This window comes from Dipodomys ordii, unplaced genomic scaffold, assembly GCF_000151885.1.
Source record: "Dipodomys ordii isolate 6190 unplaced genomic scaffold, Dord_2.0 Scaffold22, whole genome shotgun sequence".
NCBI lineage: Eukaryota > Metazoa > Chordata > Mammalia > Rodentia > Heteromyidae > Dipodomys > Dipodomys ordii.
In genome coordinates this window covers 17,234,228-17,248,363 of record NW_012267238.1, presented here as the reverse complement: position 1 = coordinate 17,248,363, position 14,136 = coordinate 17,234,228, and the positions used below count along the sequence as shown (strand labels likewise).

Sequence of the window (14,136 nt, the reverse complement as noted above, 5' to 3'; positions counted from 1 at the left end):
ATTCCAAATATTTTAATTTCATCAATTTAATTTCCCTAGTTTGAAAACACAATAATTCTATAAAGAGTTGGGAGATTTCCCACACTGTATGCAGAATAGTCTGTATGTTAATAGAGTACATGATTTCTTTCATCACTTGATGAAATACAAGTCAATATCCTTAGACTAATATTGTGTTACACAACAAGATGTTACTGGTAACACATCATATGGCTGCCTTTCTCTGAATTATTGATTGGTTTACTAAGCTCTTAATGAATGACTTCTCTGTGTGTTATGGGCAAACAATGATCAATGCATGACCCTGTCAGATGGATCTCAGGATTCATGAGGAGAGACAGATAATCTCATGAGTCAATATAACAAACAGAAATGTCTCTGAAAGCTAAAACTAGCAACATGAAAAACAGCTGTAGGAATAGGGTCAAATGTGATCATTGTACCATTGCTACTTTATGCTAGAGAATTAATTGTATTTCAGAAAAATATAGTAAACACTTTAAAATATGGTTTGTATAGTTAAACAGTGTGAAAATAAACCCACGGAAAGTCAGGTCCCGGTCTGCCCTATCTGATTGCTAATGCAAATATTTCTCTGATTTCCTTCCATAGCTCCAAGATTTCTGCATTTCTGAGAAAGCTTCAGCCTTGCTGTGACCAGCAGGGAAGCAATCTGCTATTCATTCCTGAAGCCCAGGGGATGTGCCTTGCTGGCACCCTTCTTCCTGTACTATTTCTGTGCTGCCAAGTTGGAAAGGCAGCTGGTTTGAGAGCATGAAGATCAGGGCAGCCTTCTTAGCCAGGTAGCCCAGGGGAGAAGAGTGGAGAGGAAGCCTCAAAGGCAAATGCAGCCAAGAAATCACTGCAGAACATGTTAATTAATCTGCAGTTGAGGAGGGAAGTAGGATCATCATTCCTGAATGATAGTTTCAAGTTTGCACCTAACTAGACAGGTAGGTTACAGAGAATCACTTAGATGCCTTCGAGGCAGGCAGATAGTACAGGCTCCATGATTGCTAGACTGGCTTGTAGATCTGCTCACAGACTTGCCCTTGCCTAAGGAAAATTCTAAGACTTCTGCAAAAGACCAACCCAAGATCGCCAAAGGTGCTGACACAAGATGCTATAAAATACTTCCTAACTAGTGCCACATATTGATAACCAGATATTACCTCAACAAAGCAGAACCTTCATTCAGTTCAGGAAACAAGGGCATATTTGTCCATTTGTCTGGAAAATCTAGACAAACGTGGACATGTGTAAATATCCATTTTTATATGTCCTGTTTGTTAATCAACCTGTCCATCAGATTTCACAGCAAATGGAGGACCACCCTAATTCTGCCCAATAATCTACCCTCTGAAAGGTAGGGGAGGATTCTGCCTAAGTCATGGCAGCACTTTTACTCAACAGCCCCTACATTTGCACATAGTGCATTTTTGCTTTCAATGAAAGCTATGCTTTGCTGCAGTTTGTATACTGATCAACTCTGGATTCAGGACCCAAAGAAACTAGGACCAAGATCAGGATGGGAATCCTCACCCTTAAAACCATCACTTTGTGACACCCACTCTTCGATACTGGGAATACTTGGAGAACAAAAAGTAAAGAATAAAAGCCTGTGTATACCTATTAAAAGCCTCATTCTTATGTACTCTTTACAAGAGCTTGTCTTTCTCTTATATGTAGCAACTCATAAAATATAAACATATTCCTTTGAGAAAGGCAGGATCACTGCCATCATTTTATCAGTGAGGAAACTGATACTTAGAGGAATTCAGCAACTTTCTTAAGTATGCACAAAGACCACGAGGCAGCATTGGGACATGCTCAAAGATCCTGTACTCCAGAACTCATCAGTCTTCCACAGTAGGATTTCTCTTCATATGTAGAATCTACCATCTTGACCATGTGATCCGAGAGGTGGTTGTTACCTATTCCTTCGACCTCTGCCTTACTTGGTTTTAACTCCCCAGTCATGCTGATCCCTAAGCTCCATTCATATCAGAAGAGGGTTTCTAGTTTAAAGAGCAAACACCCCACTTCTATCTCATCCAATGTTTCCATCCAGATTTTCTTCCCCTTCAGATTCCCTTTATGTAGAATCTAAAACTTCAAACTTGGTCCACCTGCCTATTATTATTATTATTGAACTGCTTCCTGTTGCAACAACCAGTCTACATAACTATTGTGTTCAAAATCAATAGCCAGCCTACCCCATTGGAGAATGATTGTCCTCTATATGTACAAATGTATATATTTGCATGTACATGCACACGTGCGCATGCACACACACACACACATACACACACTTCTTTCATTAAGTTTTATTTTAGATCCTGTGTGAAACAACATGCAGGGTAAATTCTTTAATTTCTCTAAATTTTCATTCATTCATCTGTTATATCATGATAATGGTTTTATTTATGTAGGTATTAAATAAGTCCACTTAGGTGACACAATTAAAATTTTGTATATGGTATATTCCCAATAAGTGATTAGCTGTGTTTTCAGTATTTTAGAAGAGTCTTAACTATTAGCTGCTGTCTGAAGTTTATTTGAACTTAAAGAACACTTCTATGCATAATATTTTCTTTCTATTGATTGCTCAGTTTATTGACCATGTAATTGTAACCCCTCTGTACAGTATTTCCACAATAAAAAAAAAGAAGGTCTGAGATCACCCATGTATCCCGTAACTACTCACATTTACTCTTGTCAGGTCCTGTGTTAGTTCTCCTGTATTAGTTATTCTGTTTAAGGAGGAGTGAGGAAATGCAAGGCTTATTTATGTTGAGCAAACAAAACAATAAAGCTCCAGTGACCAACACTTGGACCAAAATTTGACATAATGGGCCACACCTAAAACAACTATTAACAAGATGACCCACAGTCTAGATTATAGATTAAGATTAAGCTAATGATCTTCAGTACTCATCATATAGCCTACTTATTCCTTTCCCAGAAAGGGAAAAGAGAATGAAATGAAAACAGAGGATCAAATGTGTAGATTTATGTTACCTCAGTTGGTGGTGCCATTGCCCAGTCTACAAATCATTTGGTAAGGCTCTAAGGAGAAGGCCTAGGTTTCAAACCATTCAATAACCCAACCCTATTAGATAAACCCAATAACACACAGCTTCAAGACAGTGGGCTTTATCTTAAACATTGTATCCAATTGGTAAGGAACATCTAGAATTCCCCATACACTAGTAACACTACTTTGAAGTTCTTTTCTTTACTCTCAAATACCCTGCCCTATTGTCACTATTATTGAAGAAGTTGCACTTTGCTTGGAGTTGTATAATCATTCTCATATCTGGACTTGGGTATATTAAGTGGTGAATAACACTGAGTGATAGCTTCATCAAGCATAGTCTAATAAAATATATAAAATAGAGAGGGTACTTAATGTTTATTTTTATTCAACGTATATATGTTTATTGAATTAATAGTTGAATGATTGAGTGTGGAAAAAGCAAATAATTCTGCTTAGTTTTGTCCATGGAAGCCCTTTTTGAGTGGTTAAATACAAAGGTCTGATAATTATCCACAGAACATCATCCAGTACTACCGTCTTACTTTCTTCCTAAGAAATCATGAGATATAAGCTTCCTAGTCCATTGAAAAAACGTGAAAATTACTCACTAATGTGTAGCCAAAGACAACTAGACAGTATAAAATTGAAGCATGGAGTGGCAAGAGTTAATTCCATACAGAGAATTCCCATATAGCAATTCACAGGCAGTAATTGCCATTAGGGGGAATTGGAAGACATGCCGACATGAGGTGAGTGGAGCAATCAGATGCCAAACCCTCACCATGGGCAGGATGTGCTAATCTGGGAAAACACTTCAAAGGTTACTGATGGACAGACAACAGAACAACTTCTCAGGAAAATGATAGCCCCTTGAACACAAATGCATAGTTGAATTCTTCACTCAAGCTGTTTGGATAGAATTTTGTAATAGATACCAGTTCACCAGCCATTACTTCAATAAAAACAGATGCAAAAAAGTTACAAAATGCAATCCTAAGAAACTGTGTGCTATTGAGAAATAATTGCACATTTTACTTCTCTCTACTCTTTTGTTTGCTTGTTTACTTGTCCAGTTTTCAGAATTGGCACTACTGTTGGTGTTAGTATTAAAGTATATAGACTCATCTAAAAGTTAAAAAGACACAAATGAAAACCATGCTTTATCGCACTGACCAGAGGTAAGTGATCAACACTTCTACCCCTTACCTATATTAATAGATGCATATGCATTTATGTATACACTGGGGCTAGCAGTTGAAATAAGATATTAAACATTATATTGTATAAACTTCATTCCTCAATAACATCTTGAATATTTCAAGTTCAGTAATTGCAAATATACATTACTTTAGTGGTTACTTACTCTTCCATTGTATGCAGGGGTTCACTAAGTGTGCACAGTCTACTTTATGAAAGAACTGTGGAGAATTATTTTTAAAATATCTCTCTTGTACTACTTATCATTGTAAACTTTTATTTATTCATTCAGTTGAACATTATGAGATTGGTATTATGCTGGATATAGCAAATATAAATAAAAAGATAAGATAGACAAAATAAGAATTGAGGTAAAAATTCAAGCTCTTGTTAGATAAACCAATAATTAAGCAATTATAATATGGCATTTTAAGCTGAAATAGAAAAGAGCAGTACAAAGATTTTTGATGACACAGAAGAATGGAGTAAGGGTCTTTGGTAGGTTGAGGAAACTGTACAGAAGAAAAAGACTGAGTTCTTTTTTTAAAAAAAAATTTAATTTGCCTGGTGCTGGTGGCTCACGCCTGTAATCCTAGCTACTTAGGAGGCTGAGATCTGAGGATCGTGGTTCAAAGCCAGCCCGGGCAGGAAAGACCCTGAGACTCCTATCTCCAATAAACCACCAGAAAACCAGAAGTGGCACTGTAGCTCAAATGGTAGAGCGCTCACCTTGAACTGAAGAGCTGAGGGACAGAGCCCAGGCCCAGAGTTCAAGCCCCACGACCGACAAAAAAAAAATTAATTTAATTTTATGGTAAGGGTGATGTCAGAGGGGTTAGAGTTACATAAATAAGATAATGAGTACATTTTTTCTCAAACATTGTTACCCCCTCTCTTGTTTTTTCTTACTTTCCAAATCCCCTCCCCAGAAGTTGTGAAGTTCATTTTCAATGAACTTGTGAGTATCACTGTGGCATTGGTTCACCCTTTGTCCTTTGTCTCACCATTTTGTTATTCCCTTTCCCTTCCTCAAATCAGATAAATGTATATACAAGACATGGGATGCCAAAATAAAAAACAGTGACAACAGGGGATACACAAAAGGAAAAAGAAAGAAAAAAAGAAATAACTTCACAGAGTACATTAAAAAGAAAAAACAAAGAAACAACAACAGCAAAAATCTCTTGTTTTCATATCTTGGGGTTCATTTTGATTACCATCATTTTATTTATTTATTTATTTACTTATTGTCAGTCGTGAGGCTTGAACTCTGGGCCTGGGTGCTGTCCCTCAGCTTTGCAGCTCAAGGCTAACACCCTTCCACTTGAACTACAGTGCCATTTCCAGCTTTTTTTCTGCTTATATGGTACTGAAGAATTGAACCCAGGGCCTCATGCATGTGAGGCAAGCACTTTACCACTGGGCCAACTTCCCAGCCCAATTACCATCATTTTATATGGTCATATGTACATAGATATTGAATTATTGTGATTCTCTTCTAGGACTATCCTAGATATGAACCCAAATCATCAGATGGAAGAAAGACAGCCTCTTCAACAAATGGTACTAGCAGAATTGGCTGTAAATATGTAGAAAACTAAAGTTAGATCCTTATATATCACCCTGCACCAGAATCAACTCCAAATGAATCAAAGACCTCTGGGTAAGAGCAAATACCATGAAAATATTACAGGAAAGTCTAGGAATACACTAGAGCTCCTTGGCACAAGTCAAAACTACCTAAATAAAGACCCAGAAGCACAATAAGTCAAATAAAAGTTGGATAAATGGAATTAATTAAACTGCAGAGCTTTTGCATGACAAAGGACATAGCTAGTAAGAAATAGAAAGTCTACAGCTTGGGAGAAGATCTTCTCTGGCTATAAAATAGACAAGGGCCTCATATCCAATTTATACCTAGAGCTCAAAAAAATTAACCCGCCCCCAAGAACAAATCCTCAAATAACCACCCCATTAATAAGTGGGCTAAAGAATTGAAAAGAGACTTCTCTAGAAAGGAAATAACAAAAGCCAATTACACACATGAAGAAATGTTCAACATCTCTGGTCATAAAAGAAATTAAAATCAAAACTACATTGAGATTCCACCTCACGCCAGTTAGGATGGCCATTACCAAGAAAACAAATAATAACATGTGCTGGCAGGGATGTGTCCAAAAGGGAATGCTACCACACTGTTGGTGGGAATGTAAACTGGTTCAACCATTCTGGAATGCAGTATGGAGGTTCCTCAAAAGACTCCAAATAGAAATCCCCTATGAACCAGCAATCCCACTCCTGAGTATTTACCCAAACAAGCACAAACAAGGCCATACTAAAGCTATCAGCACAATCATGTTCATTGCAGCTTTATTTACCATAGCTAAGATATGGAACCAACCCTGATGTCCCTCAGTAGATGAATGGATCAAGAAAATGTAATATTAGAGTTATGTGCCTCCATTAGAAAGAATGGCATTTCCCCATTCATAAGGAAATGGAAAAACTTGGAAAAAAATCATACTAGAAGTAAGCCAGACCAGAAGAAACATAGGTCCCATGTTTTCCCTCATTTGACCTATTTCTTGACATAAAGATTGGGGGAGTCCTCAGCTTTCCTGGATACTAATAAGCTCATTTATGAAGGAGGCTGAAAGAAATTAAAGCCCAACATACTGAATTATTATCAATGTTGAACAAATAGTGGAAATAATGGAAAAATGGTGTTTTAAAATATGAATGTTACCAGGTCACAATTACATAATTTTTACAAAACTTTTAAAGCCTCTATAACATGCAGTCTTTCTTTGTAGTGTCCATGCAGGAAGTACCCTAACGTCCTAAACATTTGAGAATAGTAATCAAGTTCAACTCAACTTTGTGTGCTCCCTTTGTTTTTTTTTTTCACTCAAAGCTAACACTCTACCACTTCAGTCATACTTCCACTTCCAGTTCCTTTTTTTTCTTTTTTTTTTCTTTCTTTCTTTCTTTCTTTTCTTTCATTCTTTCCTTCTTTCTTTCTTTCTTTTTGCTGGCGAACTGGAAATAGGAGTCTTACAGAATTTTTTCCTGGCTAGCTTTGAACTTTGATGCCCATAACTTAGTCTCATGGGTAGCTAGGATTTTGAGTGTGAACCAACAGTCAGTGGCATATCTCATTTATTAACAATTATTACTCAAATTGTTGGAGAATAATTATTATTATAGCTCTTTATTATAGAGTATCAACTTTTTCTAATACTCTCCATCCTGCCCAACATGATATTATATTACTTATACAATCAGAAGCTCTATTTGAGTGAGCAAGTGATTTATATCTGAGTAGTAAAAGGAGTTAGCAGGAAAGTGAGTCAGGAACTTGTGGCCTATCCAATTATAGATGGCAGGATAAACACATAAACCAAGCCTGCTTGACAATAAAATGAGGGCCTGGAACTAAAACAAAGGAAGAAGTAAGACACCAGTCAGTAAAGACAAAAGAATGAGGAAATATGGATGGGGCACTAAACCCTTGGCATTATCACTGTATAGAGAACAGATAAAACACCCACTGACTAGGTCACTTCAGTTTTCCCTGTTTATCCCATGGTCAAACTCTGTGACTCTAAAAATGGCATGATGGCCAACAAGACTGAATTATTGTCTTCCCATATCATGTCAATTCCATGTTGTCCCTTTTTCTGACATATTTCTTTTCTAATAAACTTTCCTACTATCTTTATTTTGACCGAGTCTTCCCAGAGTTTTGCTTTTCCTAGACACTAGGACCAAGATCAATTTAGTTGCCCTAAATTTCATTAACACTAAGTTTAACAGTTCAGTCCTAACCATAGTTTGTTGTCTACTAATCTTAGAACGCATTAGTTTAATACTTTGTTTGGTGTCCATAATTTTTTCTGTGAGTCAGGTTCTCTCATGACTCCTATAGAGATGAAGAAAGGAAGACTCAGAAGAGCAATTAGTTTTATCTAAGGTCTTGGGGATTTTAAGTAACAGATTCTAAACATGAAACAAAAAGGTTCTCTTTTACTGGACCACACTAATCCCAATACATGCTTCTTCCTGGTCTAAGTCAGAGTGGAAATTCCAGTTGGTTTTCTACAGTCCAACTGACCATTTTCATGGAACTTTTCTAACAATGACAGACCTTCTGGCTTCAAAAACAATAGAGTCAGAGTTCCGGGAAGATGGCAGAGGAGAAGCAGGAGGCTAAACAAGCTCTTGCATAGAAAGCAATTTTATTGCTCCAGTGAACAGTCCTAAGCTAGAGAATGACACCAAGTGTGCCATCACAGTATAGAGAGTTAGGCCAGAGAGAGAAAATCCAGGCAAGAAGACAGATCTGAACACTTGCCAGTAGCTGTGGCTGTGGTGGTGGCATACCTACAACACAGAGAGTCCAGGACAAAGGCGCCAGATTCAGTGGGCAAGCAGATTCTACTCAACACCAGGAAGAACTGAGAAGGAGCAGACATCATCCTGCAGTTCGCAGACCAGAGATGACCCAGGAACCAAGACTCCATCTTGAGCAGAAGCTTGACCTCCTCACTCCTTCTCAGGGAGCAGAGGAGGGAATGCCACCCCTCCTCCCTACCCCACAGACACTACCAGACATCTCCATCTTTGATACTGACAAAGGCCTGGCTGAGCAGCCAGCTCCAACTCAGGCCTTGGAAGAAAACAAAAGAGTCATTTAGCAGGTCACAGGAACCTAACCTGATCTGCCAGGCTGGGCTCTACCCAGGGAAAAGTCACCCAGCTTGGGCCACCAGATCCAGGAGTGGCTTTCTTCACTGGGTAAACAGAGCCAGAGACTGCCCCTCCCCAAAGCAGCCTTGACAATCAACTGAAATTCAGTAAACATAAACCCTTAGAGTGGCTCCAGACTGGGCTCTGTGAGTGTCTCAGAAGGAAGCCCCTCAGGGAAAAGCTACTGTTTGCTGAAAGACCTCAACTCTACCCAGAACCTAGCCTCATTACAGCATCTCCAAACTAGAGGAAACAGCTATCTCCCTCTTTTATGATACTCAAAGAAGATCTCCCTATCATTGAACTAGCCTGGGAAGAGGATCACAAAATCCTGGGTAAAGGAGAGCATTTTTCTGCCTGTTCAAACAAACAGACTTAAGAAACCAACCAAGCCACAGGAAAATCAAACACCACAAGCAGACCAGAGACTGACTCCAACAAGAGACTGGTTACAGAAAGGGAGATACAGGATCTTCCCATCCCTCCTGCAAAAAAAATCAAAGAACTCCTTTTTTGTACCTCTTATAAAATTTTTTTTTCTAAAACTTTTTTTAATTTGTAATTTTTAACTTCAAAAAATTTGGTTTCTATTAACTTTTTTTTCTTCCTCGTATAATTTTTATTTTAGGGGTACATGTGTGTGTGCTTTTTTTTTTCTTTAAAAAATTTTTTTTGTTTAGGTCTACTGACCTTTTGATCCTTTTTTCTTTCTTTCTTTCTCATTCTTTTCACTTTTTCTTCTCTTTCGTTCTTCTTTGTGTGACTTAATTGCTGTTCTGCTCATCTTCAGATATACCCATAGTTGATTATTAGACCTTATCCCCCCACTGTGTACACACTTAATCCAGAAATTTATTACTCAATTTAAAACCTCTTAGACTTAAATTTCTTAATAGCAGTACTACCTCTTTATACCTATATAATATTTTAAGCATTTTTATTTTTAAGTTTTTCACATCTCCTTTCTCTCCCTCCCCTTCTCTCATCCTATCCATGTTCTTCTCTGAATATTATGCTTTTCAATTTGCATAATTTTTAAGGGTCTCACTTTTTAATTTTTAATTTTTCTTTTTCTATTTTTTCTTGTCTCTTTTTTCTTTCCTTTTCTTCTTTTTTTCTTTCTCTACGATCATTCTATCCAACCTATTTCCCACTTTGAGATTAGGACTTAGTTAACTCTCCCTCTGCCTTTCCACATTCCTCTATTCCTATTTTTACCCACATCTCTCCCTAAACCTAATAATTTCTGGTTTGCCAAATTCTTCTTTGCAGTTCATAGCCCATTAATACATAGTTGTTTGATGTTGAATAGATTGTATCTGTTGAACTAGCATGTATCTGCAGATTTTTGACTGTGCAACTACAGACTTTGGTTGATGCTTGCCTTATGATAGTGTTCTAGCACAAAACTGGTGCTATTTTACCCCAAATGGGCAGAGCAAGACAGAAAAAGACAAGAAAAATGGCAATTCTGGGTATCTCAACTCCCACTCATGATAATCAGGGGACAGAACAGATAATGAATAATTCAGAGGACAGTTCCCAAAAAGTGCTACAAACACTACTGGTAAACATGGTAAATGAAAAGATTGGAAACCTGCAAAGGACTCTGTATGAGCCTGATAGGGAGAGAGAGGAGGCAAACTGAAGGTCAATACAGGAATCTCATGAGTGTGAGGAAATTACTCAAAGATTAACACAGGAATTGCATGAGCAGCTTGAGAACACTAAAAGAGAAATAAAGGAATGGCGTGAGCAGGCTAAGATCAGTCAAAGAGATCAACAGGAATTGTGGGAACTGGCCGAGAACAGACAAAGAGAAAGTCAGGAATGGTGTGAGCAGGCTGAGAACACACAAAGAGAACTGCAGGAATTGCATGAACATGAGGAAGCTAATCAAAGAGTAATACAGGAATTGAGAGAACTGAGGATGAGAATATACAAAGATCACTAAAGGCATTCATGGAATCCATAAACAGAGAGCTGAAAGAAGTCAAGGAGACCACAAAAGGAATGCTGAATGGAACGCAACAGAAAGAATGGGAATCCAAGGAAACCATAACCAATCAACTAAGTGATTTGAGAATAAACACTGAACACCAAATTAAGGAAGTAAAAACGTTCATACAAGATCTAAAACAAAGCTCCAACAAAGAATTTGAAGCCATCAAAGCTGACCAACTAGAAGGAAAAGAAATTAAAAACAAGTAGAAACTCTTGGTAGTAGGTTAGACCATGCAAAAGATCGAATCTCAGGGATTGAAGACAGCCTAGATATTATAGAGAAAGAACATACAACTATGAAAGACAAATCCAAGAAATATGATAGATCTATTCAACACTTGGAAGACACCATCAGAAGTCCTAATCTGAGGATAATGGATGTAGTGGAGCACCTAGAGACAGAAGTTAATGGTCTAGGAAATTTGTTTAATAGGATCCTAGCAGAGAACTTCCCAAACATGCAAAAAGATAGGCCTATTCAGATGCAAGAAGCTTTTAGAAGTCCAAATAGACCAGACCAGAACAGGACATCCCACTGTCACATTATAATCTTCACAGGATCAATTCAGACCAAGGAAAAGATCCTTAAAGCTGTTAAGGAGAAAAGATCAATGACCTATAAGGGGAAACCAATTAGAATCACCTCAGATTTCTCAGCAGAGACAATCAAAGCAAGAAGAGCCTGGAATGATGTATGCCATGCCCTAAAGACAACTATCAACCAAGAATTCTGTACCCAGCTAAACTCTTCTTCATAACCAAAGGTCAAATAAAAACCTTCCATAGCAAAGAAAAATTGAAACAATTTATCTCCACCAAACCAACCCTACAAAAGATTTTTAGCGATGTCCTACACTTAGAAAACCAACAAGACCAAAAGAAACCGCACCCAAACTGAGAATCCAAGAACCACAGGAAGAACGCAGTTGCCACAGCCCCAATAAGATGGATAAAATGGCAGGAACTCCCAAATACCTCTCAGTCCTATCTCTTAACGTTAACGGACTGAACTCTCCAATTAAGCGACATAGACTGTCTAGTTGGATTAAAAAACAAGACCCTTCTATCTGCTGCCTGCAGGAATCACATCTTGCCCGTAAAAACAAACACATTTTCAATGTTAAAGGCTGGAACAAAATCTTCCAAGTAAACGGCCCCCATAAACAGGCGGGAGTTGCAATCCTAATGTCAGATAAAATAGACTTCAAATTAAAATTAAAAGAGATAAAGGTCGCTACATACTAATTAACGGATCTCTCCTTCAGGAGGATATGACAATTCTAAATATCTTTCCGCCAAACGACAGAGCACCTAAATTTATCCAAGAAACACTACGTTCCCTCAAATCCTACATAGATCCAAAGACAATAATTGTTGGGGACTGTAACACACCACTTTCCCCACTAGATAGCTCAACTCAGAAAAAATTCAACAGAGAAAACAGCAGACCTAAACAACTGCATAGATCAACTAGATTTAACAGATATCTACCAAATATTTCACCCAGCAGCATCAGAATACACATGTTTCTCAGCAGCACAGGGAACATTTTCCAAAATAGACCAGATTTTAGGCCACAAAGTAAACTTGTCCAAATTAAGAAACATTGAAGTTATACCTTGTATTCTCTCAGACCACAAGGGAACAAAATTAGAACTCAACACCAAAAGCCAACAAAGAAAGTCCTGTAACACATGGAGGCTGAACAACACTGTTGAATCACCAGTGGGTCATGGAAGAGATTAGAAAGGAAATTCAAATGTTCATGATATTCAACAAAAATGAACGCACAAATGACCAGTTCCTCTGGGACACAGCAAAGGCAGTACTCAGAGGCAAGTTTATAGCTCTGGGTTCCTACATCAACAAATTGGAGAGATCTGAAACCAACAATTTAATGAGACATCTGAACCTCCTTGAAAAATAGCAGCAAGGGGATGGGAAGGTGGCTCAGTGGTAGAGCTCTTGCCTTGCATGGATGAAGCCCTGAGTTTGATTCCTCAGCACCACATAAGCAGAAGGAAAAAAAAGCCGGAAGTGGCACTGTGGCTCAAGTAGTAAAGCGCTAGCCTTGAGCTGAAGAGCTTAGGGTCAGGACCCAGGCCCAGAGTACAGGTCCCACCACTGGACCCCCCCCCCAAAAAAAAGAAAAAGAAAATGTGAAGGGTAAACAAAGGAGGAGGCTGCAATGCTTGGTAAGAAATATATGCATTATCCTGCCCATGCAATTGTAACCCCTCTGTACAGTATGTTCACAAATAAAATAAAATTAAATTTAAAAAAAGGAAAAGAGAAGCAAGATAAACCACAAACACATAGACGGAAAGAAATCATTAAAATTAAATCAGAATTGAATGGATTAGAAACCAAAAAGAACATAGAATCAACAAAACAAAGAGTTGGTTCTTCAAAAAAATTAACAAAATTAACAGACCCTTAGCAAATCTTATCAGAAAAAGAAGAGAACACACTCAAATAAATAAACTCTGAGATGAGAATGGAAACATCACCACGGAAACAACCAAGATTCAGAACATTATAAGGGAATATGTCTCAAAACTTTATGCTAATAAGTTTGAGAACTTGGCAGAAATGGACCTTTTCCTAGCAAATATCGACATGCCAAAACTCAACCAAGATGAGTTAAACCATCTTAACAGGCCCATATCAAGCTTTGAAATATAAACAGCAATAAAGGACCTCCCATCTAAAAGACACTCTGGTCCAGATAGATTTACAGCAGAATTCTACAAGGCCTTCAAAGCCGAGCTCACACCAATATTCCTCCAACTCTTTAATGAAATTGAAAGAGAAAGTTCACTACTGAACTCATTCTATGAAGCCACCATAACCCTCATCCCATAACCAGGCAGGGACTCATCAAAGAAAGAGAACTATAAACCCATTTCTTTGGTGAAAATTGATGCAAAACTTCTCAACAAAATTTTGGCCAATCGACTTCAATAATTCGTCCAAAAAATCATACACTACGATCAAACAGGATTCATTTCAGGGATGCAAAGCTGGTTCAATATACACAAATCAATTAAAATAATTCATCACATCAGCAGGAGCAAGGATAAGAACCACATGGTTATCTCAATAGATGCAGAAAAAGCATTTGACAAGATCCAACACCCCTTTAT

General features: G+C 37.9%; 1 protein-coding gene across 1 annotated transcript in view; it reads right to left on the bottom strand.

Annotated features, from left to right (window-relative positions):
* Positions 1 to 680: 680 nt before the first annotated feature.
* Positions 681 to 14,136, bottom strand: part of Tyr (tyrosinase) — a 44,774-nt gene continuing 31,318 nt past the window's right edge. The window contains exon 4 of the mRNA XM_013013983.1: positions 681 to 834. Within this exon, the coding sequence (XP_012869437.1) occupies positions 681 to 834 (154 nt within the window). The remainder of the gene's footprint in view (positions 835 to 14,136) is intronic.